The sequence below is a fragment of the Oncorhynchus masou genome, chromosome 5 (genome assembly GCF_036934945.1).
Source record: "Oncorhynchus masou masou isolate Uvic2021 chromosome 5, UVic_Omas_1.1, whole genome shotgun sequence".
Classification (NCBI taxonomy): Eukaryota; Metazoa; Chordata; class Actinopteri; order Salmoniformes; family Salmonidae; genus Oncorhynchus; species Oncorhynchus masou.
Genome location: NC_088216.1, coordinates 77661326 through 77686724, shown reverse-complemented (window position 1 = coordinate 77686724; position 25399 = coordinate 77661326). Strand labels below are relative to the sequence as shown.

Here is a 25399-nt window from a genome sequence, read left to right as displayed (position 1 = left end):
TAGCAAATGATCACAAAGCTGAGATCCTTATGGACATATGGCCAAATATACAGTGCAGAGCACAACACTTTAAATTAGGTCGTTTAACAGTTCAATTAACTTACCCAATAGCAGAAGCCTGTGGGTTTGTTTGTACTCCCTCTTCTCTGCTTTCAGACTCTTGTCTATGTTCCGACTTCTCTTTATTTCTGCTTTGATCCGTGCTTTCTCCTCCACTCTGCGTTGATCCCGAAGCTCCAGGTCGGAACAATTATCCTGCTGCCCAGGCTCGCCATCTAGCCCAGCATTAGCACCCGTTCGCCCGCTGTAGGTTATCGATGAGTGCGGTCCTATAATCCTAGATCTAAAACTATGGCACATCCCCATAACGAGCCGCCAGGTTATAATTCAATTACCTAACACTGACTGAGGGTGGAAACACCATTATAACAGTCTCGCTGTTTATTTTCACATCCCGTTAGCGGACATGGGGTCCGTGCAAGGACCAAGGTGTCCCCTTCTCGCACTTGAATGTTTTTTCTGAAAACGTAAAAACCACTCACAGTATCTGACGAATATGAAACTGAACGACGCACAGTTTCAGTGCTTCTAGTGTGATATATTTATGTAGATAGCTTGTTGGTTTGCCCTATTTTGATATCGAAGTGCTTCCTCATCCTGTTACCATTTTAGGAGCAACAGGGGGAGGCAGAGAAAAGCCACGCTTTTGAGTCACATGATTTGCGTCATTCATAGCCTGCCTTAGCACACCTGATTCAATCTCAAATCAATCACTCTCACAGAATATACATACTGTACTCTCACAGAATATACATACTGTAGGTCGGGTTATAGCTTCAAGGCTCTTTTCAGTGTCAGAGTACTTTCTGTCAATCACCGTATCCTTATCGGCAGACTCAATAGCCTTGGTTTTTCAAATGACTGCTTCACCTGGTTCACCAACTACTTCTCTGAGTTCAGTGTGTCAAATCGGAGGGCCTGTTGTCCGGACCTCTGGCAGCCTCTATGGGGGTACCACAGGGTTCAATTCTCGGGCTGACTCTTTTCTCTGTATATATCAATGATGTCGCTCTTGCTGCTGGTGATTCTCTGCTCCACCTCCACTCAGACTACACCATTCTGTATACATCTGGCCCTTATTTGGACACTGTATTAACTAACCTCCAAATGAGCTGCAATGCCTACTCTTAAACGCTAGTAAAACCAAATACTAGCATCAATACCCTGGACGGTTCTGACCTAGAATATGTGGACAACTACAAATACATAGGTGTCTGGCTAGACTAAACTCTCCTTCCAGACTCATATTAAACATCTCCAATCCAAAATCAAATCTAGAATCTGCTTTCTATTTTGCAACAAAGCCACTCACGCCGCCAAACTTAACCCAGTAAAACTGACTATCCTTCCGATCCTCAACTTCGGCGACGTCCTCTACAAAATAGCTTCCAACAGTCTACTCAGCAATAAGGCCTCCCGGGTGGCGCAGTGGTCCAAGGCATTGCAGTGCTAGCTGTGCCACCAGATACTCTGGGTTCGAGCCCAGGCTCTGCTACAGCCAGCCATGACCGGGAGGTCCATGGGGTGATGCACAATTGGTCCGTGTTAGTGAGGGCTTTGCCAGCAGGGATATCCTTGTCTCTTCGTGCACTAACAACCTCTGTTCTGCCTCACTGGTCACAATAACAGCATGTGCTCCAGCAGGTATGCTACTTGCTGTTGGCATATTTATTGCCTTTTACACACACTTTCTTTTTTCTATTGTGACGTGTTTATTCCATGTGTAACTCTGTGCTGTTGTTTGTGTCGCACTGCTTTATCTTGGCCAGGTCGCAGTTCTAAATGAGAACTTGTTCTCAACTAGCTTACCTGGTTAAATAAAGGTGAAATATATATTTATTTTTTTAAATACCCAAAGCCAACACCTAATTTGGCCGCCTTTCCTTCCAGTTCTCTGCTGCCAGTGACTGGAACGAATTGCAAAAATCGCTGAAGATGGAGACTTAACTTTAAACATCAGCTATCTGAGCAGCTAACCAATCGCTGTAGCTGTACATAGTCCATCTGTAAATAGCCCACCCAATCTACCTACCTCATCCCCATATTGTTTTTATTTACTTTTCTGCTCTTTTGCACACCAGTATCTCTACTTGCACATCATCATCTGCTCATCTATCACTCCAGTTGTAATTTGCTAAATTGTAATTACTTTGCTACTATGGCCTATTTATTGCCTTACCTCCTCACTCCATTTGCACACACTGTATATAGACTTAATTTTTTTCTATTGTGTTATTGACTGTACGCTTGTTTATTCCATATGTAACTCTGTGTTGTCGTTTGTGTCGCACTGCTCTGCTTTATCTTGGCCAGGTCGCAATTGTAAATGAGAACTTGTTCTCAACTAGCTTACCTGGTTAAGTTAAGCTGGTTTTAAATAGGCAAAATAAAACTGATAGACCGCAATTTTGTTTATCTGAAAATGTCAATATCTTACTTTGAAAAGGTGAAAAAACAGTGTATCGCTCAATATTTAGATGAAGATGGATTATATTAACACTACTGTTAACTGTTGGGTTATTGCTATCATGTGGTGCCTTTCCTGTCCCCGGGAAATATCACTTCTTATTTAGTGTATAGTAGTCGGACATGCGGATTTCAAAAAGCTTTAAATACAAGGTCAGGTGTCCTTTACCTTAAAAACTCACAAATATCGATATTAAAAGCGAATTTTATGCATTTTCTAAAAAATAATTCAGTGGACATCGGAGTTTTTGCCATGTCCCCGGAGGTTATTCATCAACTTCTACGAGAAATATAAGCCATAAAATAATACACTATTTTAAAAAATTCTTCATTATTTTATAGTCCTAGTTAAATTCTCTCTCATAACTTTTTTACATGATTATTGTATTTATTATTATTTTATTTAAGATTTCCTGTGTGTCCCTGATATCACTTTCCACCCTGTTAGTTTGTTGTAAATTTTTCATTTAAGAAAACAACCCTTTCCTACAATGACACCACATTCAGGAAGTGTCATAATTTATTTGGTGGGAAAACAACGGTGCAAAGATAAATAAATATAAACACTCAGTTGTATCTATTTTACCATGTTGTTAGTCTGTATTTCCCACTCATTTACACCTTGTTAGGCAAAATTATATATACAAAAAAATCGAAATGTTAAACTATGTTTGATAGAGAAGTTAAAATCCTGTTCAAGTGTTTACCATTAGTCTAGCTCAATTTTGGTCACTCACGGAGCTATGGCTAATTTAATCTCCAAATTGTCCACTTTGTTAGGTTCCACCCTGTTAAGAATTTTTTTCTGAAGGAATATACATATTATTATTTTTTATTTTCCCCCTTAAAATTAAGAGGTCCAAAAGGCACTGCTGTGTATGTGTTATAGATTTTTCAGATTGGACCAAAGAAATCGGATTAGGGATGTTTGTGATTGACTCAAATCCATCCTGTGGAGGAACCTCTCTAAAATTGCCAATAGATGGCAGCAAATTCTAACTCGTTTGGTTCAGCCAGACACGGCTTCATAATGTTTTGTATTTACTCCAACCTTAATATATACTCAAATTAAGGACATTCGTTAGATGGATAATTCCATATAATTATTTCCACATAAATACTTTAACTTTATTTTAAACTAATTTCTCCCACATTTGTCACCATCGGTGGTTCTCGAAACTGCGACTTCATCAAACTTCCTCAAGTCGCACCTCCCCTTTTCAGTTGCTGTACAAAAGCTAAGAGAACGGAAGGCATCCGAAAGTTAGACGTCGTTGCTTCATGAAATGGCTGGGAAAATAAAGAAGTTTTACGATTTTTCAGCTAAATTGCTGTCTGGAGATTTGCTACATTTCTCCTCCCTAAAGGATAAAGTTGTGCTTATTGAAAATGTGGCGTCACTCTGAGGAACAACAACCAGGGACTACACTCAGATGAACGAGCTCCATTCGCAGTATTCTGAAAAGGGGCTCGTGGTTCTTGGGGTGCCCTGCAACCAGTTTGGCCATCAGGTAGGCATTCACTTATTTTTCTATTTGAATTTCAATATTGCAGATTATTCAGTCTTATCTTTGAAATGTGGTGGTCAAGTAGTGGTCAACTCTCAGACTGCGAGCCCAAATGTAGTTTGTCGCAGTTGTTGCAACATTGTAGATTGGTAATAACAACAATGTTGTTAACATGCTTCAATTAAGATATTTCTGAAACAGATTTATTGTTTATTGATTCTGATTCTGTATAAACAGGAGAATTGTAAGAATGATGAGATCCTGAGGTCCCTGAAGTATATCCGTCCAGGAAATGGCTTTGAGCCCAAATTTCCACTTTTTGAGAAGATGGATGTGAATGGGAAGGATGCCCACCCCTTGTTTGTGTATCTCAAGGATAAATTGCCATTCCCCTCCGATGACTCCATGGCCCTCATGAGCGACCCCAAGTTCATCATGTGGAGCCCTGTCTGCAGGAATGACATCTCCTGGAACTTTGAAAAGTTCCTGGTCAGTCCTGATGGAGATCCTTACAAGCGCTACAGCAGAAGGTTCCTGACCAGTGACATTGAGGCAGATATTAAGGAGCTACTCAATGTGAAATAAACCGTCCAGGCAGAGCTCTCACAGGGGTACAGTGGTGGTGGTGATAAGGATGTAGAGGGCCACAGGGACAACACAGAATGTCTTCGCTCTCCTGTTAATCAGCAGTCACACATTTTCTTCATCACAATCACAATATCCCTTCACCAGTACCAACGGCTTTTGCTACGAGCATCTGCCTCTGTAGGAATACGCCTGCTGCATTTGTTTCAATTGGCTTTGCTCTCCTGTGCAAGATACTCTTGTTTTTTTAGACTCTTTACTGAATGAAGACATTCCTTAAAACCTTTGTTGTGAGGGGAGTTTCTGATAAAGATGTAAAGTCCTGAATCTTAACAGTAGTGTATTACTCATGTATAGCAAAGACCAGTCAGTGGAGAAATAAATGTAATAAAAATGTTTTTATTGGTTTTCATTTCCTTTAACTTTATGTAATTCTACATTTGAGGAGTAATAACAGTCACTTGAGGAGTGATAACAGGTTGATGGTTGATATTAACATAAAATCAAAGTTTTTACAACAGAGCAATGTTCTATAGATTGTTACAATCAAATAGTTTTAATATTGGTTATAAATACTATAAACTGACTTTATGGTGTATAAAAAACAGAAACTACAGTAACTTGAACCAATGAAATATGACAGCCTAGATGTCTCTTTACAAAATAAAATAGAGGGATACATAAAAAACTGCAAGTTTGCTGCTGAATAATTCACTTCTCTGATTGGTCTATGTACTGTAAAGTGAGCCCATATTTAATCCTAATTTCAGACAGGTTTGTCTTGAAAATCTTTCCTGAGGAGTTGTTATCAACAGAAACCTATGTCACGGTGCTCTGTGTACAGATAACTGGCCGAATGAGGGCCTTGTCATTGAGTACAGAAGTCATTGTAATAAACAGAAAGATCATACTCCCTTTCCATCTGCAACACAATATCTAACATGCAGTGGTCCTCCTCTGAACTGGACACATCTCCATTGCTGCTGCTTCTGTCCTCTACTAAGCTGTCTGAACTGTGTTCCTCTGGTGATAGAAACTCCTTGTCTATGTCCTGATTCCCACACACACGGTGCAGCTCATTTTCAAACTCCAGTTTAGCCACTAGGTCCTCCAGAATCTGGATATCTGAAGTCCCTTTGCAGGGGACACAATGCAAGCTTTGAGTGGTTGGTGTTTGCCATCTCCTTTATGTGATAGCTTTGTGTCTTTAAACTAGTACAAGGGCTGACCTTAAACATTCATTTTGTTTGACATTGAAATGTGGAAAAATGAAAAATACCCACAAGCGTGTGAACATCACAAATTGTGTTTTAACACTAATCTTTAATTAGTTGGTGTTTTAATACTAACCTAAAACTTCAAGTAGATCTTTAGGCAATGGAGCTTCGGATTTGCTTGACAGTGCAAAGCTCTCCCTTTTATGTCTTGACTTCTCTCGCCTTTTGAATGAGAAAATGACAAATTACCTCAAAATAACATTGTTATAGTATAGCCTCTTGTAATTAAGTCTGTTTGCTTTTTATGTATCCATAATCTCTATACCTGACAAGTGGTTCCTCAAATTGGAGTTTTGTTTGTGAGTGACTGAGTGAGTCCTTGCTGGACTTATCAAGAGAAGAAGGTGTAGAGATCTCTTGTGCTGTAATATCCTCCATTGCACGGTCCAAGGCATCAGTTAGCCCTTGTCCTTGTTTACACTGTTTCAGGCTTGTTGGAGAGGCTAATGCTGTACAAATTAAATGGTTATGGTAGAATAGTGGCTGATATCCCATAGCGTCCACTGGAAGTGCATCAGTGGTTGTCCTATTTTAAAGTCAGTCCCTGACAGTCTATTATTATTTTTATTTTTTTAATTGAACCTTTATTTAACTAGGCAAGTCAGTTAAGGACAAAGTCTTATTTGCAATGACGGCCTACACCGGCCAAACCAGGACGACGCTGGGCCAAATGTGCGCCGCCCTATAGGACTCCCAATCACGGCCGGTTGTAATACAGTCTGGATTGCAATTAGCCCATGTCAACTGACATTTTATAGTTTACTAGGTGATTTAGTCGAACCAGCTATCTAAACCTTGTAGTAATTATGGCCGAATTACTGACCAGGCACTCAAGGCATGTGCCTAGGGGCCCTGACCTCCAGGGGGGCCCCATTGATTTTGTTTGTCACTCTCACTCAGATATCTGTAGTAGAATGTGTAGAATTGCAGGAAAATAGCTTTAAAATTGCTAAATGTTTTCTCCGTCCCAATTTAAAATGTGTTGAATTGCAGGAAAATAGCTTTAAAGGTGCAGGTTTTTCTCTCCACTGCCACTTAAATATTTTGCTTATGAGTTGTCCCCCACCCCCCAAAAAAACCAGACCTGAGTGGATGACCCATGTTTCTGGGCATATTGACCCTGACCCCCTTGACATTTGATAAGGCAAGTTTCTTAGCTATTTTTTAAATTGATTATAGAAGTATAGAAATGGTCATTGTTGATATGCCTAAAGCTTCAAGCTAATAGCAACAACAAACAACTAGCTACCTTTGTACTTCAGCACCATGGAACAGCGATCGGGTGTTAGCTAGCATATATATATATAGATCTATATATAGATATATATCGTGTCAAGCGATCTGAAATAACAAGTACATTAACATTAGCTCTTGTGTGTGGTGCGGGTTAGTGCTTGTTGGCCTCACCATTGTCGCTGATGTTGCTTGTTTGATAACTCTGACTGATTGTTAAAGTTCGAACTTGCTAAACTTTTGAAGGTATTGGAATCTGCAACCGCCATCCTTGTCTCGTGATGAAGTAGCTAGTTGGACATGATGAATGTGGCTCGTGAGCAAACTGATTATGAGCATGTAAGCTCTTTCGTGTGAGTTTATGTTGCTGGAAAGGTTTCTGAAGTTGCCATTTCAAATAGTTATTGGGAAGGGTTGTGGTTACGGTTAGGGTATGGACGTCCCAAGTATCCCAGATAGCTCTTACCATGCGATCAACCCACCCAACCCCCCTTGGTGACAGCATTTGGCGCACCCTACCAGACGGCGGAAGTATTGAGTTTAGCAAACTCGTAAAGATGTCTATCCAGGATGACCCAGTTCAAAGAGAAATCCATCAGGATTGGGCAAATCGCGAGTATATAGAAGTGATCACGAGTAGCATCAAGAAGATTGCCGATTTCCTAAATTCATTTGGTAAGCTTTACCCAAGGCATTCCTTCCTGCTTTCGTCCAGTGGCTCGCTCGTTAGCTATCTAGCTAAACAAGCAATCGACCACTCCTAGTTAACGTTAGCTAGCTAACGAATACTTACTAGCTAGCTTGGACTCCGTACGAGTAGCGGTAACAGTATTTGATAGCTGGCCAGCGTGTAATGTTGTTACTGTCTTGTGAGCTTGCCATGACCTGAGAGAGCATAGCCCTGGTGCAGTCCATTGGTGGCTGCTTATCTAGCCCGCATACGACGCTAGCTTTAGGTAGCAGTGGTTGTTGCACAACAATTGCCAGTTGCATTATGAATGTCCTGGTCCCACACATGCCAAGTAGTGTCTGAGGAGTTAGTTACACATTTCATACAGAGATCTGGGGTCAGGTTAATGCTATATTGTTATACTTTTTCTTTTTTTTTTTTTTTTACTATTGTCTGGCATCACACAAACCATATGTTTAAATTGAGTGTCCTGTGGATTGTGCTATGACCTCGAGGTTATATTTACTGTAGTGATCTACCTAAAATGAACTTGACCCTAATAGCTTAATAATAATAGGGCCAAACCAATCTAAGTCAAACTGTACTCAGCTGGCATGGCTACGCATCCATCACAATTGTTGGAACCTTTCTGGAATGGACAATATGAAATGAATAAGAACAAAACATCAAGTCAATTTTCATGTGAATTTATTTTCCAGATATGTCCTGTCGGTCCCGGTTAGCCACTCTTAATGAGAAGCTAACTGCCTTGGAGCGGAGGATTGAATACATTGAAGCAAGGGTAAGTGGTTTTGAAATATGCACATGATGGTATGAGGTTATAAAATACTGGTATAGAAAAAAATCTGTTGGAACATCTGAAATTCATTATGTATCTGTTTCTCACTCCCAAGGTTACTAAAGGTGAAACCCTGACCTAGACCTCCAGATGACTGCTGAAACACCATGACTACACCACTTTTCCTAATTTTCTGTTAATTATTTTATACGTACTTACTGTATAGTTTACATTTGGCTTTGCCTAAACATCAGACTTTTCCATGGTTACTCCATGGATATCCATCTGAAAGAAGTCGCTGTTAAAAATATGCAATAGTCTCTACAAAGCAGAATGTTTACTAAAATGATATTTACACTTACTCTACCAGTTGTACATGCTGTTGGTCCTTTTGGCAGTAGGTGGAGATAGGGTATCCACAGGAAAGTGTTGTTTACCTGACTTTTTGTGGCGCCAGTAGGTTCTGTCACTTGTATTTTCAATCTATCGATGCACAATATGTAGACAATAGCCAAATATAGTCGACCGAAGAACATTTCCTCGCAATCAGCTGGAAGTGTTTGCTGTTAATTTAGGCTCAGCCATATTGTGTAAGTGTTTGTCAAGTGCAAATTACATCCATATTGAAAATAAAATACAAACGATATACAGACTAGTGTACTGAAGGTCGGGTTGATAACACTTACCTGTGGATATTTTGTATCAGATTACCTCTGACATAGGGACAAAATTGGCAGGCAACAGGTAAAGTAAGCTGAAATGAAGTTTGTTCAACATTCTGACTTGTAATGGGACTGTTTGGGAATGCTGAGCCTACATATTAGTGACAAGTGTGTAAGTATTTCACTCACTGATTCTACAAAGAGGCTACATTTGGCTCAATTTGTTTGGACCTTTTTTGTTTGATTCTGAACATATACCTGACTATTTTGTGTGTTAACAGTTTTAAACTCCATACTAAATTCATGAGAAGGCTATTTCATCCATTTTTATGGTTCAAACAGTGTATTATGTGCACTCAATCGTAGAGTGGAGAAGGACAAGCTTATCACTCAAGAAATCACTGTACAACTGCATTCTTGCTTTGTTTATCTTGCCAAGTGAATGTCTAAGCATACATCCACCTGTGTTTGAAACATTTGAACAGTTGATTTACCTGCTGTGAATCATGAATGACAAAATCAAAATGAGAGGCTTATGTCCCCAAGTGCCAAGTTGACACTGTTGCTGTTTGTGTGTATTTATTAATCTTCTATTACTATCTCATGGTCATTTTTGTACAGTACATAGTGACAATTGTTTTATGGCAACAAAAAAAATAAAGAAACTAACATTGAAAGTGCAGCTATGTGTCATTTTCTCCAGACAAAAGGTTTGAGTAGTAAAGATTATTCATTCTCACGCTCACAAGCTCCCGATGTTGCCTTTCATTAAATGTTATAGACCTGTGTGGAATGTTTTAGGCCTGTGAAAACCAGGCAGGACAGGCTACACCTTACCGCGTACGAAGGCACCGATCACCCTTGAAAAAACTTCGTTACCCAACATGCATCGTCTTTTTCCACGTTCCAGCCCTAAGCATCTTGGGAAGGAGAAAGTGTTGACGAGTCAAACACCATTTTTCCCTTTGAAATGTGCAAGTCCTTGAATTGTTTTCAAACATATTTGTATACTATTTTAAAGCTTGTTTAAACTGGTGAGTTACAATGCTTCTGTATAGTTGTACTCCTATGCGTTACTATTTGTGTTCTTAACCTAGGTACCAGCTAGCTCAAGGCAAGTCTCAATCAGCTAACGTTAGCTTGAAGCGTACGTCATTGTGTCTCCATCTTGCCTCTGCTTTCAGCAGACAAGCCGACTTTCTAGCTAACTAGGTTGTATTTACATGCTGGAATAATAATACACATTTTTTCTTGTCCCCCAATTCCACACATCTCCACCATTTGATAGTCGTGACAACCATTGAAATGGGACGGTGAGTTTAATTCAGCATAAAAATATTATAGGTACTGTATTGTCTCGCTAGCAAGTTAGCTAACGTTAACAAGCTACTTTTTTTGTTTGACCTTTTATTTAACTAGGCAAGTCGGTTAAAAACCATTTCTTATTTTACAATGACGGTCTACCCCGGACAAACCCTCCCCTAACCCGGACAAAGCTGGGCCAGTTGTGCCCCACCCTATGGGACTCCCAATCACCCTCGGTTGTGATACAGCCCGGGATCGAACCTACTAAGTTGCCTAACTTGCAATAATATTTCGGTCAAAGTAATTTAGCTTGCTGATTTTGGCTTATGTAATGTTTACCATTCCATGGTTTGCTAGTAAGCAACTCTCCCTCCTATTAAACTGGCTAGGGCGTTGGGCATCGCATCATCAGTGACATTCTCAGTATGAGAACGCACAACCAGGTCTCAGCATTTCGTATTTAGTCTGAGACCAGACTTGAATGCAGTGGTTTGTTGGATAACCCTCTTGATTAAATCCACACACAACCATTTCAGCTTGAAGAATAAATCAGAATTGGGAGGATTACATTTCTAACTGTAAATAAAAGTGCTTGGAAGTTATCTTGACCAATATACAATTGCATTGGAACACATTCTTTATTCCTTGAGTGTGTCATATTTCAATCAGCTTTTTACTGTGTATGTATGCCTGACTGTGCACAGGTTGAGTCGCACAGAGCGTAGCGGCAGATACGGCGGCAACGATCTGGGCCGGGGTGAGTCAGAGTGGCGTGAGAGGGGAGAGCAGGACATGCGCCGATGGGGAGAAGAGAGACACAGCGAACGCTACGATGGAGGAGAACGCCGGGGGAGCAGAGGCAGTCCAGAGGTATGTGTTCTGAGTCAGACACCCAGTGACATGACTTGTAATGGGAGTGCATCCAAAACCAATCTCATTGACTACTAGTAGAGTCCACTGATCAGGGACCGGTATCAACGCTGGGCCTGGGCCAGTGAATCTCGTCTGTCCTGACCGGGCCAGTAACTTTTCAGCACATTTTTGCCTTCCGGTTCAACATTTACCTTTAGTGTCGCGTTCTGCCATTGAAAAGCATTAAAGACTACAAGTGGAAAAATCATGCAATTTGAACAATTTGATTGGTCTTTCATTCTAACACCACCATGCTCCAGCGAGTCACAACTTTCCAAGCAGTACATGAGTTGATGCCTTCACACTAGAGGTCGACCGATTAATCAGGAAAAGTTTTCATAACAATCAGTATTTTTGGGCGTCAATTTATTTTAAATCTTTTTTATTTTATTTTTATACCTACATTTAACTAGGCAAGTCAGTTAAGAACACTTTCTTATTTTCAATGACGGCCTAGGAACGGTGGGTTAACTGCCTCGTTCAGGGGCAGAACGACAGATTTTTTTCCTTGTCAGATTTTATTGATGTATTATATTAAGTTAAAATAAGTGTTCAATATGGGCCTCCCGGGTGGCGCAGTGGTTAAGGGCGCTGTACTGCAGCACCAGCTGTGCCACCAGAGACTCTGGGTTTGCCCCCAGGCTCTGTTGTGACAGGGAGGTCCATGGGGTGAGGCACAATTGGCATAGCGTCCGGGTTAGGGAGGGTTTGGCCGGTAGGGATATCCTTGTATCATCGCGCACCAGCGACTCCTGTGGCGGGCCGGGCGCAGTGCACACTAACCAAGGTTGCCAGGTGCACGGTGTTTCCTCCGACACATTGGTGCGGCTGGCTCCCGGGTTGGATGCGTGCTGTGTTAAGAAGCAGTGCGGCTTGGTTGGGTTGTGTATCGAAGGACGTATGACTTTCAACCTTTGTCTCTCCCGAGCCCGTACGGGAGTTGTAGCGATGAGACAAGATAGTAACAATTGGATACCATGAAAAAGGGGGTAAAAAAATAAAAATAAGTGTTCATTCAGTATTGTTGTAATTGTCATTATTACATATACATTTTGTTTTTAAATCGGCCGATTAATCGGTATCGGCTTTTTTTTGGTCCTCCAATAATCGGTATCGGCGTTGAAAAATCATAATCGGTCAGCCTCTACTTCACACATCACACGTGAGCTGTCCAGAGGAAAAAGAAGTGCCCATCAATCTACTCGCTGAGCTTATTTATTTTAGGGGAACATGATTTACAAAAGTAAACCTTCAATAGTGAACATACTAACAAAATGCTGGCTACTGTTGGTAGTCTACAAAAAGAAGCTACAAATAAAACAACTAGTCTTGGCTAGCCTACTGTATGATCTGCATCATACAAATTTTGTGCTTCAGTTGCAATTCTCCACTCAGATGAAGAATGACCATTGGCGAATTTATCAGCAGACAGCGGTCTGATTTGATGTGTAGCTACTTTTCTCATGTAGCCTATTTTATTTATTTTCCAGTAAAATACAAGATTAACTTCAAGCTAAACATGGGGAAATATAGCTAGCTATGTTTTTTCTAGGAAAAACATTATACATGTACCTTGCCTTTTCATTGTTAGCTCATTTACTTGTGACTGCTAGTGAAATAGCTTTGCACATCTGTTGTCATCTGATGAAAATGAAGCCATTTTCTGTGTATGTTTTGGTTTAATGTTTTTTATGTAAAGGAAAACTATACTATATATACAATGTGGTATGTGGACACCCCTTCAAATGAGTGAATTCAACTATTTTAGCCACACCCGTTTCTGACGGGTATATAAAATCAAGCACACAGCCATGCAAACTCCATAGGAAAACATTGGCAGTAGAATGGCCTTAATGAAGAGCTCAGTGACTTTCAACGTTCTTGCCATCATAGGATGCCACCTTTCCAACAAGTCAGTTTGTCAAATTTCTGCCCTGATAGAGCTGCCCCAAGCAACTGTAAGTGCTGTTATTGTGAAGTGGAAACGTCTAGGAGCAACAACGCCTCAGCCACAAAGTGGTAGGCCATATTTTTCATGGTTTGGGCAAGGCCCCTTAGTTCCAGTGAAGGGGAATCTTAACGCTGCAGAATACAATGGCATTCTAGACAATTCTATGCTTCCAACTTTGTGGCAACAGTTTTAGGGAAGGCCTTTTCCTGTTCCATGACAATTCCCCCTCGCACTAAGCAAGGTCCATACAGAAATGGTTTGTCGATCGGTGTGAAAGAATTTGACTGGCCTGCGCAAAGGCCTCACCGCAACCCCATCGAGTACCTTTGGGATGAAATGGAAGGCCGACACCGAGCCAGCCCTAATGGCCAACATCAGTGCCCGACCTCACGAATGCTCTTGTGGCTGAATGGAAGCAAGTCCTCACATCAATGTTCAAACATCTAGTGTTGCCTTATTAAAGCCTTATTATCTATCCTGATGCCAAGTCAATTTACCCTGCCTTCATCTACCTTAAATACCTTTATTATTATCATCTATCCTGATGCCTAGTCACTTTACACTGCTTTCATTTATATATCTCCCTCAAATACTTCATACACCTGCGCATTGATCTGGTTCTCCCTGTATATATCTCCATTCTTGCATATTTTATTCCTCTTGTTGTATTTGGTGCATGTGCCATACAATTTGATTTGAATATATAATACACAGAAAGCACATTTTTGACTGCAATGCCCCTTTTATATTTATATAATATATATATATATTAATAACCAGATGTAGCCCATTTAATAGCTGAATATGGCGAGAAGGCATGTCAACCTATAGGCCCTGCAAAGACCCAATGAATTTAAGAACTACACCATGTCCTAGCCAGTAGAAATTCTGTTCTGGACAGTAGGTTTTTGGTTATTTGGGATAGCGAGGACAAAAGTTAGCATTGGTCCATGCTGATGCACACTGTTTTATCCACTCCAGCAGAGAGACAGGAAGCGACGGAACAGCGATAGATCTGAAGACTGTTACCACTCTGATGGAGACTACCCTGAGCAGGAATACAGGGAGGAGCCAGGGGAGGAGAAGGAGAGTAAAACCATCATGCTCCGGGGCCTGTCTCTTCACATTACAGAGGGAGACGTAAGTTTCTCTGCTTTAGACACAACACCTGTGGTTTGGTTGGCTGCCATTTTCTCTGCGAAGAAGGGTGGGGGCACTACTGTATAGCCTACTCTGCGAAGAGTAGGCTATACAGTGAAACTAAAGGAGACATTAGTAACTATGTATAATGTCAAGTGAAATGTGTTCCAGAACTTAAGGCTATGGATTTAATGTCTGTCCTTCTCTTGCCGTCCAGATCCGAGCTGCCCTGGACCAGCTGGAGGGACCCCAGCCAATAGATGTCCGCCTGATGAAAAAGAGGACAGGTGAGACCCAGGTGTACCACGCAGCCCCCCCTCCCCCCACACTATATTTGACTACAGGGCCAATCTGCTTCAGTTGACTTCAGTTTTGCTATAGCAACATAAAAATAGGAAATTGTTAAGAATTAATGTCAAGCAAAGAAACAATTTTATTTTGTCTTAAGATGTGGAGCGAAAAGGTAAGAAAGGCCATCAGCCAGCCAAGCTGTTTTAAATGAAAGAAACACTGATCATAGAGGCACACTGAGTATGTCTGGGCCAGTGTCATCCTGCAGCATTTCTTGCTATGGCAAAACCCAAAAGGAAGGGCCCACTGTTTGCCGTACTGGCCCCTGAAGCAGTTTGTGACAGAGTTTTAATGTTGTGCCCATGGACTCTGACTAACACTCCTCCCGTCTATATTTGAATGCTGTCTCTAGGTATAAGCCGAGGTTTCGTCTTCGTGGAGTTTTATCACTTGCAAGATGCTACCCGATGGATGGAGACCAATCAGGTTGCTTCACAATCGCCAAATCTAGTTTTTTTTTACTTGTTTTTTTTTTACCTTGAGGCTCTGAAAAAAGACAACCAAATGGCAACCAAAGTGATTTATAAATAAGAACTGAGATTTCGATGGAAATGTGGATTTTTAGTTGGAGAATACAATATTGGAATCTGAATATGGTACCTGAAAGACTGCATGATTTTAGAGGTTTATTTAGCATTTCACTGATCCTAATTCCATTTCAGCCCCCCCCCCCCCCCTGTTGATTAAATAAAATTGGCCTAAGGCCTTTGGGGGACAAATGGTGAATTTCTACTCCTTATAGCCCAGTGGCCTCTCCAATTTGAGCACCCCCCCCCTTTTGATTTCTTTAATTTATGCTGTGCTTCTTAGCAAATTAATTTTCATCCAATGTCTGTTGTGGGAAGCTTATCCCTGGTTCTAGGAAAGCTGATAAAAGTATCTCTCATGTTAACATTATACACACTGCTCCGGCTCAGTCTGGACACTCGGGTCCCAAACACTTTAAGAACCCTCTGTACACAAGCTCACATACACATCTTTGTCTGTCTTTGACACAAACTCCAACCGGGGGTCCCTTCCCTACCTGCCAGCACTGCTTGTTCTTTGGTTGCAGCTAGAGTGAGACCTGTGCCTGCCAGGAAGCTTGAAATTACCAACATTTTGAACCTCCTCTTGCAGAAACTCCTGGTCATCCAAGGCAAGAGTGTGGCCATGCACTACAGCATCCCGCGACACAAGTTTGAAGACTGGCTCTGCAACACTGTAAGTTTCTTTTGTGGCTTGACTCCATGTCCAACCCTGCTGCCCACACCTATATTTACCTTCCACTCCTATCTGAAATGCTGTAGTGACAACGTTAGGCCCTCAATTGTTAGTTACCTTATAGTCCAGAATGAGCTCCTGCCAAATGAGTTGGAGCACGTCGTTAGATATAGGGATCCCTGATTTCATTAGTTGCCAGGGTGAGCATTTGGCTCAGGTAAGTACCGTATGCTGCACCGCTGTTAGTTTGCTATTCATCTGAGGCAGCAGTGTCCTGGACATAAGTAGCTGTATTATCAATAAAAATGATGTGACCGGTTGCTTGCAGTGCGGCCTGTACAATTTCCGGAGGAGGCTGAAGTGCTTCAGGTGTGGAGCAGCTAAAGCTGGTAAGTAGTTCCTGAACCAGGAAGCCACTGCCTGCACCCATCTGGATGGCCTGAGACAATGTTCAGGCAAGAGGGGCTGCGCACAGGACCAGTACAGAATACTGATATATATACTTTAGAAATGCCAACCCTATTAACATGACTGTCATCATGGCCCCATAAACACTGACCAATCATATTCCTTAGTATTGTGAACAAATCAGATTTAGCTGAAAACGTACGTGAGAATTGACTGGCGGAATAGCGAGGATGTCAAATCCCTGTGGAGCGGATTTTTTTTTTTCTAACTCATGTCCTGGACTCTCATGGGTACTGAGGGTGAGATGACGTTAATGCCCTGCTCTCATTCTGTCTGCCTCAACAGAGGGTGAGACCAACACCACTGGAGTCACAGAGATCCAGCCGAGTGGAGACTACTACGGCGACAGTGAGTACCTCTCCACAAATGGGCAGCCCACAGACACACACCCATAATGTCCTGTCAGATGTCATGGGGAGGGGGGTTTGAGGAGAGCCAGTGAGAGACTTTAGACTATGTGTTCATGTCCTCTCCAGCAATCATCCTGAGGAACATAGCCCCTTTGACCACGGTGGAGGCCATCCTGACAGCCCTGGCCCCCCACGCCAACCTGTCACCCAGCAACATCCGTCTCATTAAGGACAAACAGACGGGTCAGAACAGAGGCTTCACCTTTGTACAGCTCTCCTCCCCTCTGGTACACCATCCTTTTAAGCAGACGTCTCCACATATACACATGATATGGTCTTTGATTTTAGTTTCTCTACAGAACATCCTCTGACTTCATTGATGTCCCTTATGATTATGAATGGCCATATTGCTCGACTGGTGCTTCTCATCTTTGGCTTGATTAAGTAAAATCTGTATAACTGTTTCTGTGTAAAATAGTCTTAAGTGCTTTGTTTTTTTCTGCGTCACAGGAGGCATCTCAGCTTCTAACCATCCTACAAGGACTACAGCCTCCTCTCAAGCTGGATGGAAAGACCATTGGTGTGGACTATGCCAAGAGTGCCAGGAAGTGAGTGTCCTGTCACAGATGTCAGTGGTTTTCAGTAAATTATGTCCTCAGAGGGTGTAGTGATGGCAGCGTCTCTAATCTTGACTCTCCTTTCTTCAGGGATCTCTTGCTCCCAGACGGTAACCGGATCAGTGCCTTCTCTGTGGCCAGCACAGCCATCGCTGCTGCCCAGTGGTCCTCCAGCCAGGTAACCCACACACCGCTCATATTCAGCCACAGTCTTTTGTTTTGCCACACACATACTAAGATGCAGTGTATTCCTTCCTAGCCTCAGCAGGGTGCTGAAGGACATCTGTCAGAGTACAGCTACCTAGAGGAGGGCTACGCTCCCTACACACAGGTATGATGATCGGCGGGGAGGTTACCCCAGTCTGGAAATCTCTGGGGTTTATTGCAAATGCTCCAATGTGACTGACTGACTTCCTTGTGTTGCTAGGACTACCAAGCCTACTACCAGCAGGCAGCAGGAGACCCTTCCCAGGGGAACGGAATACTGGGAGGTAAGAGGAAACATACAGTCTGCAGTTCATTCCGTGTCGATACCTTTAACAGATACTTTCCCTGTAGCGAGGTCAGTAAGGCAGGGCTGTCCTTTTGTCAGTTTGTTGTACAGTGTTTCTACAGAACCCCTAGCTGCTTTAATAATTAGGGATAAAGAGGGTTAGGGGTGTTGGAATCCCAGGTGGTCGTGTCAGTGTTCTACATCAGTACGCTGTTGACACTACTTGTACTGTGAAGGATGTAGGAAGCATTGGAAGCATTATGACAATCATTGACTTGTATGGTAAGGCATCAGGTACTAAAGATCTGTTTCCAAAAGAGGTGTTGGTAATAGCATGTTATAAAACCTGGGAGTCTTGTATTGACAGCGGCTCCAGGTGTCCCAGCAGCTACAGGAGTGGTGATCTCACAAGGTGCACAGGTCTACCAATCCAACCTCATCAGTCACACTGCCACACAAGTAAGTCCTATGTATTTAACCTATGAGCTTGTCATGACACACAGCCTTATTTACTGCACAACTCACAATGTGCTCACTGTAAAGATTACCACAATTACCAATTGTGTCTTTGCAGGCGTTGCAATTGGCCCAGCAACTGGAAGCAAAACAGACCGGAATTCACTCGGCAGCTGCGATGACAGCGCCGGTTTCCACAGCCACAGCGACACTCTCTGGACTGGCCACTGACACAGGTTAGAGCCTCGCTCGCCTACCTGTCTGACGGACACTGCAGGTTCCCTGTCTGACGGACACTGCAGGTTCCCTGTCTGACGGACACTGCAGGTTCCCTGTCTGACGGACACTGCAGGTTCCCTGTCTGACGGACACTGCAGGTTCCCTGTCTGACGGACACTGCAGGTTCCAGTGCAGAATTGAAAACAATAGAACACTTGTGGAAAGCTTTCAGATGTAAAATGATCTACTCTGTTCAAGCCAGGTGTTTGACTCTTTTAATATTCCATACTCTGTCTTCATCCTCAGCTGTACCTGATACCTCTACCTACCAGTATGACGAATCCTCTGGCTTCTACTTCGACCCTCAAACTGGCCTCTACTACGACCCAAATACCCACGTTAGTACCCACACACCAGTCTGTGTTTTCTCTTGCTGTTTTGCATTGTTCCACAATGCCGTCTGAGTTGTGCGAACACTTGGTCTGTGGATGTATGTGTTTTGATAGTTGTAGTTTCTCCTTTCCTTCAGTACTACTACAACTCCCAGACGCAGCAGTACCTCTACTGGGACAGTGAGAAGCAGACGTACGTCCCTGCCTCAGCCGCCGACCAAACTGAGCAGAGTGCGAATGCATCAGCAGCAGCTAGCAACGAGGCTAAGGAATCCAAGGAGAGGAAACAAGAAAAGCCCAAGAGCAAGACTGCTCAGCAGGTAGGCAGAGGGATATCAAGACAGCAAAACTTTAGACTTGTGATAATTGTGTGTAGTTTGTTCAAGTGTATTTGTCTAAGAGGGGGCAATTGGTTCTGCAGCAGAGGAGCACACAAGACTTAACACACATTAAATACACATGGATTACAGTGATAGACAATGATACTGCTGAATACCGTGGTTGGTGTGTCTGAGGTGTTCTGGTTGGCCTTTCAGATCGCTAAGGACATGGAGCGCTGGGCGAAGAGTCTGAACAAGCAGAAGGAGAACTTTAAGAGCAGCTTCCAGCCCGTCAGCCAGGAGGAGAGGAAAGAGGCCGCGGCCGCTGACGCAGGCTTCACACTCTTCGAGAAGAAGGTAGCCATTTTAAGTCTATCCATGATAGTTTGAATCCTTTAGAAAACCCATCCAGGAAATCTTAACATTGACTTGATGGTAGATTGACGAGGTGGACTGAGTAGTGTTGTGGTGTAACTTTACAGCAGGCTGGAAGCTTGGAAATGCTGATGTCAGAAGCAGTGCAGCGCCCTGAGGAGCAGGCCCCAACCAACTCAGCCAAGGTAAGATATTGTTACTAGACTCCAATGTATGAGCTGCAATTTTAGAGTACATTTTCCTGTCTGGTATGGTAGCTACCTAGTTAATATACAACCATCTGGTGGTCCTTCTCCAGGTTGGTCTGGTGGCAGCCTATAGTGGAGACAGTGACCCAGAGGAAGGGGGTGCAGCAGAGCCGGAGCATGGTGGTAGTGAGCAGGACCAGTTGACAGACTGGAAGAAGATGGCGTGCCTGCTGTGTAGGAGACAGTTCCCCAATAAGGACGGCCTGGTGCGCCACCAGCAGCTCTCAGACCTCCATAAGGTACTTATCACTGACTCGAAGGAAGAACTCAAATAGTCCACTTTCTCAACTGTTATGAAAAGCTAATCTGGGAAAGGAAGAGCTTGATATGTATGAATGAAGTGTAAATGTCTTTGACTTATTTGTCTTTTCCCAGCAAAACCTGGAGGTCCACCGCAGATCTAAGCTGAGTGAGGCTGAACTGGAGGAGCAGGAGAGGAGAGAGACTGAGGTAACGGCTCCGACATGGAGACGATGCTGCTAACTGTTTTGTTTGGGGTTCAGTTAATAGAAACCCTGTTATCAGGTTTGTTTCTACATTCATTCACACTCTCTGTGTCTCTTTCTTGCTCTCGGTCTATGAACAGATGAAGTACAGGGACCGGGCTGCGGAGAGGAGAGAAAATACGGCATCCCTGAACCCCCAGCACCCAAGAAGAAGAAATTCACCGCACAGCCAGCACCAGTCATGTTAGTGCTAGTGTTATGCCGTGCACATACTTCTTAAGCCTTGTTCACACTGGCAGTTTGAAGTGACTCAAATCCATATTCTGATATTCCAAGACACATTTCAAACCACCTTCATAGATGAAAATAACCATGTGAGTGTGCTAAACCACTAGCTAGCTAGTTGACTGCTGTGGCTAGCCAAAAAGGACTCATTTTGAAAGTTGGTTAATCTTATCCTTTGAGTGTTCTTCTACTATGATTTTGAACATTCAAAGCAACTGGGAAACTTTGGCAGGCATTGTCACCTTAACGTGCTACATAACATCTGACTGATAGGAAGCACGAGCACCACCACCAGTCAGCCTACACCACTGCACACACACCCATCGTTACTATGACAACTAGCGTAGCCATGTCAGTAAATTACTGCTGTCTTAACAAACACCTGATTTGGTCGCTTGTAACTTGCTGTTTGGACAAGTCAGTATTCCAAAACAGATTTGAAAAACAAAACTGCTTTGAGCATTAAGGTCTGCAGTGTGAACAAAGCATACGTTGACTCAAGAACCTACATTGATGTTCTGTGACATGAGATTGGGTAATAATGATTGTTGTGTCATTTCCCCCTCTGCAGTAACTATGAACAACCCACCAAGGACGGTCTGAACAGTGACAACATAGGGAACAAGATGCTGCAGGCCATGGGATGGCAGGAGGGCAGAGGTCTGGGCCGTAACCAGCAGGGCATCACTGCGCCTATAGAGGTGAATCTCGTCCAGTTAAACCAGTAATAGTGCTGCTTCAACCCAACAGCTAAACATAAGGAAACTGTTCAGGTGTCTTTCATATACAACAAGTCTGTTAAGTTTGCTGTATAAATGTAGAACCGTTTTAGAGGTAACATTCCCCGGCACGTCACATATACAACTTCCCACCGGAGACCAGGGTTCAATCCCTAGGCACACCCTTCCCACAGTCTTTCTCTCCACCTAATTTCCTTACTGTCTGAATGTGTTTAAACACCTAAGCAATATATTGGAAAATAAGTATATAGAGATGGATAGAGATTTTTTTGGTTATTTAATATGCCAGTGATTCCAGTGTCATATTGCTTTACTGATCACAGGCCTGCTGTCATCTCTCTACAGGCTCAGCTGAGGGCAAAAGGGGCTGGTCTTGGAACCAAAGGCAGCAGCTACGGCCTGTCTGCCTCTGACACATACAAAGACGCTGTCCGCAAAGCCATGTTTGCCCGCTTCACTGAAATGGAGTGATTTGCCCCATCCACCTGCCTCCTAAGAATGGACACATCCTTCTGGACCTGGGCCCAGATTCACAAAACACTTCTTATGCAAAAACTTAAGAAGCTTCTTAAGGATATAAAAAGATGTTTGTAAGTGCAATTCCTCAACAGTATCTGAAGATTTTATGATTTTTCTTACCATCTTCTCAAATATCTTCTTGGGATGTTTGTTGCTAAGCAACCGTTTTAACTAGCAATGCCAATCATGTTACCGTATTTCTTACTGAGATTACTATTCTAAAACATGTTCTTGGGTTTAAATAATCAATACTGATACTTTCAGATGAAGTTTGTGTGAATTAAACATGTTCAATTGTTTTCAATTGCATTTTCTCTCACTGCCCTGAGTTTAAGACAAGGGTTTCGCTATCTTGGAATTAACAACATTTCCATGAACTTTATATTCAAGAATCTAATTTCTTAACTTTTTGCTTAAGGAGAAGCATAAGAAATGTTCCAATAACCCTTTTTTGAGGAATAGCATCTTTGCTTAGTCTATAGTTAAGGAAAAAATGGCAGTTAAGAAGAAATTTCTTCATAGGAAGATTTTGTGAATCTGGGCCCTGGTCCTATGTTCCCTTCCTTTCTGTGTGGGACCATCATCCAGGGGTATCCTAACATCCTTCCCTACAGTCATCCATTAAAAGACACCTTGAGATGAGCTGAAGGGATTGTAATGGCGGCATGGAGAAGATGACACGCTCGACAAGGGGATTGGATGGAGAATTATGTTTACTTTACTCATTAGCCTAGCAGGGAAGAGAGGCATAAAGAAAGGACTGGTCTTTATTGGAGAAAGTGTAAAACTATGAATTATGTAACTTATAATTTGTGTATATATACGCACAGGTCATTATTTCCTTCTGTAAGAATGAAGATAGACATGTTTTCTCCTTTTGTTGTGGCAATAGTATTTAAATTATTGTACATTCTGTATGATATGCTTTCTCATTTTGTACAGAAAATATTAAATAAGATTGATCACTCAATTTGTGTGGAACATTGGTTGTAAGTGATGAGCGTAGCTCCCCAGGTATAGTGCAATGACTAAGTCACTGGATAAGTCTGCTAAATTACTAAAATATAAATTTACACAAGATGTTCAACTTTGAATCCTTAACATTTGAGTTCATTGCAAGGCTAATTGACGAGGATAACATGCAATCTAGAGTCACATACCAAATTTGGCTGCTCAACCGGTCAGTACAGAGAGAAATCCGGAATACATTTATAGTGTGGGCTCTAGGGTCACATTTCTCCTGAAGCAGGGCCACTACATTTGATTTAAACCTAAAATAAATGTTCTGCAGATGCAGTCCACCCCACCCCCCACTTCCTTTCCTCTTACCACAGGCATGGCCATTCTAACAAACTGAAGCTAGAGAATACTGAACTACCTGCTACCAATTTTCCACCAGGATCTACCTGGTGACTCACTACCAGGTAATGGCGTTCCCCTCCTCCCTGGTGACTCACTACCAGGTAATGGCGTTCCTCTCCTCCCCGGTGACTCACTACCAGGTAATGGCGTTCCTCTCCTCCCCGATGACTCACGACCAGGTAATGGCGTTCCTCTCCTCCCCGGTGACTCACTTCCAGGTAATGACGTTCCTCTCCAGTGGGGTTCTCTGTTAGACCAATGGCTCCCCCTGCCCCTTTCACCAGCTCATTGTTTTGTTCATGGGCTTGCTACATTGGTTTCAGAAGTTGTATGGTGGCTGTGAGGCCATCATAATGCACGGCCGGATGAGTGAGGAGGCTGAAGTGGTCGAAGTTTGTACCGTCCCATTTGCAGGGGGCAGTGTATCGATCCTCACGAATGAGCAATGTTACAATTCCCAGCAAGTGAGTTAACCTAAGGTTTTGCACTTCACGCCAGCGACTCAGGTACAATATTATAGTCTCTTTTATCCCTGAGACCCAACATTGTAAAAATGCAACTTTTCCTAATAATGTCAAACACTACATAGAGAATATCCTTAGACACAGGTCTGTCTCTTAGTAGTCTCTGTTGTGTTTTAGTGGGATGTTTGTGTTATCAGTAGCCTCTAAAACACGGATCCTCAACTAGATTTCTAGTTGAGTGGATAGTGAGGGGGCTCGACTGCTAATTGACCGCAAGAAACCCAAATAGATATAATATTTGAATAAAACATAATCATTTAAATCCTTGCTTACATTTGTATACGATCACATACATGTATATCGCTCTACTATGAGTGGGAATACTTTTTGACATATTTCCAAAATTTAAATTGTGATTTGCTGATATTTTTACAGTCTTTCATGTCAAAAGTGTGTTTATGTATTTTTGCTCAGAATACATAGGGGCCAAATAAAATCCCTCGTGTGCGGCCAGTTGGGGAACCCTGCTCTAAAACATTAGAAACTAAATCTGTCCCCTCGTCTGGCACTACACTGGTCCCCTACACAAGCATATGTTGTAGCCCATCTACGCAAGTCAATTAGTTGAAATTGTTCTCTAAGATGTGGTGTTTATGTAGATATATGCTGAGGGAGAAATAATCATTCTGAGCCTGATCTAGAGGTAGTTTGGTAAGTGTTGCAAAAACGCAAACAGGGGCTTATTAAAGGGTTACCACACTGAGACAGACACTATTAGAAAAAAGCGTTCCCAAAGAGTTATTCGGCTGTCCCCATAGGAGAACACTTTTTGGTTCCAGGTAGAACCCTTTTTGGTTCTAGGTAGAACCCTTTTTGGTTCCAGGTAGAATCCTTTTTGGTTCCAGGTAGAACCCTTTTTGGTTCCAGGTAGAATCCTTTTTGGTTCCAGGTAGAATCCTTTTTGGTTCCAGGTAGAATCCTTTTTGGTTCCAGGTAGAATCCTTTTTGGTTCCAGGTAGAACCCTTTTTTTGCCTGAAACCAAAAGGGTTCCACCTGGAACCTAAAAGGGTTCTTCAAAAGGTTATCCTACTGGGACAGCAGAAGAGCCCTTTTAGGTTCTAGACAGCACCTTGTTTTCTAAGAGTGCAGGGCCACATTGATTTATTGATAGACAAGTTAGAGAGATTGTTTCCCTTCCAAATTCTGCAAATATGCACAACCAAATACTCAAAGAGTAACTTTGGTGACCCCTCTACACATCAAAAGAACAAAAATGTATATATTTAAATAAAAAATGTTGTTTATGATGTCAGAATATGGCCATTGATGACCATTCATTTTATGGTAAAGATGTAAGAAAATCGATTATCTCTCCAAATTAAGTGAGAAAGGACAACCAAATATTACTAAAAGTACAGTGAGTTAATGTTCTTTATACATAGAAAACCCACAAAATAGTTGTTATTTCAAAATATTTTGGGGAATAGCGAAATACACAATGTCTATTTCAGACAAAATAGGA

General features: G+C 42.3%; 2 protein-coding genes, 1 long non-coding RNA gene and 2 pseudogenes across 3 annotated transcripts; 3 read left to right on the top strand and 2 right to left on the bottom strand.

The window, feature by feature from the left end:
* LOC135540307 (guanine nucleotide-binding protein G(s) subunit alpha-like) overlaps positions 1-373 on the bottom strand; it is a 39340-nt pseudogene extending 38967 nt beyond the window's left edge.
* A 3366-nt stretch (positions 374-3739) lies between these two features.
* On the top strand, positions 3740-5026 carry LOC135540304 (glutathione peroxidase 1-like; annotated as a pseudogene).
* Positions 5003-6464, bottom strand: LOC135540306 (uncharacterized). The gene is made up of 2 exons (XR_010455733.1): positions 6162-6464; positions 5003-6058 (listed from the first exon to the last, which is right to left on the bottom strand). It is a non-coding gene; the product is annotated as an uncharacterized LOC135540306 (long non-coding RNA).
* A 1150-nt stretch (positions 6465-7614) lies between these two features.
* On the top strand, positions 7615-9937 carry LOC135540305 (probable protein BRICK1-A). Its single transcript, XM_064966888.1, has 3 exons — positions 7615-7804; positions 8519-8601; positions 8714-9937. The coding sequence occupies exons 1-3, from the start codon at positions 7687-7689 to the stop codon at positions 8738-8740; spliced, it is 228 nt and encodes a 75-aa protein (XP_064822960.1). The 5' UTR covers positions 7615-7686; the 3' UTR covers positions 8741-9937.
* Positions 9938-10177: 240 nt separating this feature from the next.
* LOC135540303 (RNA-binding protein 5-B-like) lies at positions 10178-23020 on the top strand. Its single transcript, XM_064966887.1, is given in 26 exon segments — positions 10178-10294; positions 10549-10573; positions 11270-11435; positions 14410-14568; positions 14786-14855; positions 15272-15345; positions 16039-16122; positions 16451-16511; positions 16876-16938; positions 17067-17227; positions 17451-17548; positions 17648-17735; positions 17817-17888; positions 17985-18048; positions 18418-18509; positions 18625-18742; positions 19032-19123; positions 19255-19437; positions 19654-19794; positions 19920-19997; positions 20111-20299; positions 20436-20510; positions 20647-20677; positions 20680-20749; positions 21363-21492; positions 21877-23020. Coding segments are annotated over 25 exon segments (2493 nt in total). The 5' UTR covers positions 10178-10294; positions 10549-10565; the 3' UTR covers positions 22003-23020.
* The last annotated feature ends 2379 nt before the right edge of the window (positions 23021-25399 follow it).

What these genes read in the sequence shown, in the direction of transcription:
- LOC135540305 (XM_064966888.1), top strand. Translation starts at nt 7,687, where the DNA reads ATGTCTATCCAGGATGACCCAGTTCAAAGAGAAATCCATCAGGATTGG. An exon ending in CGATTTCCTAAATTCATTTG is followed by an intron (nt 7,805 to 8,518) that starts GTAAGCTTTACC and finishes TTTATTTTCCAG; the next exon opens with ATATGTCCTGTCGGTCCCGG. An exon ending in TTGAATACATTGAAGCAAGG is followed by an intron (nt 8,602 to 8,713) that starts GTAAGTGGTTTT and finishes CTCACTCCCAAG; the next exon opens with GTTACTAAAGGTGAAACCCT.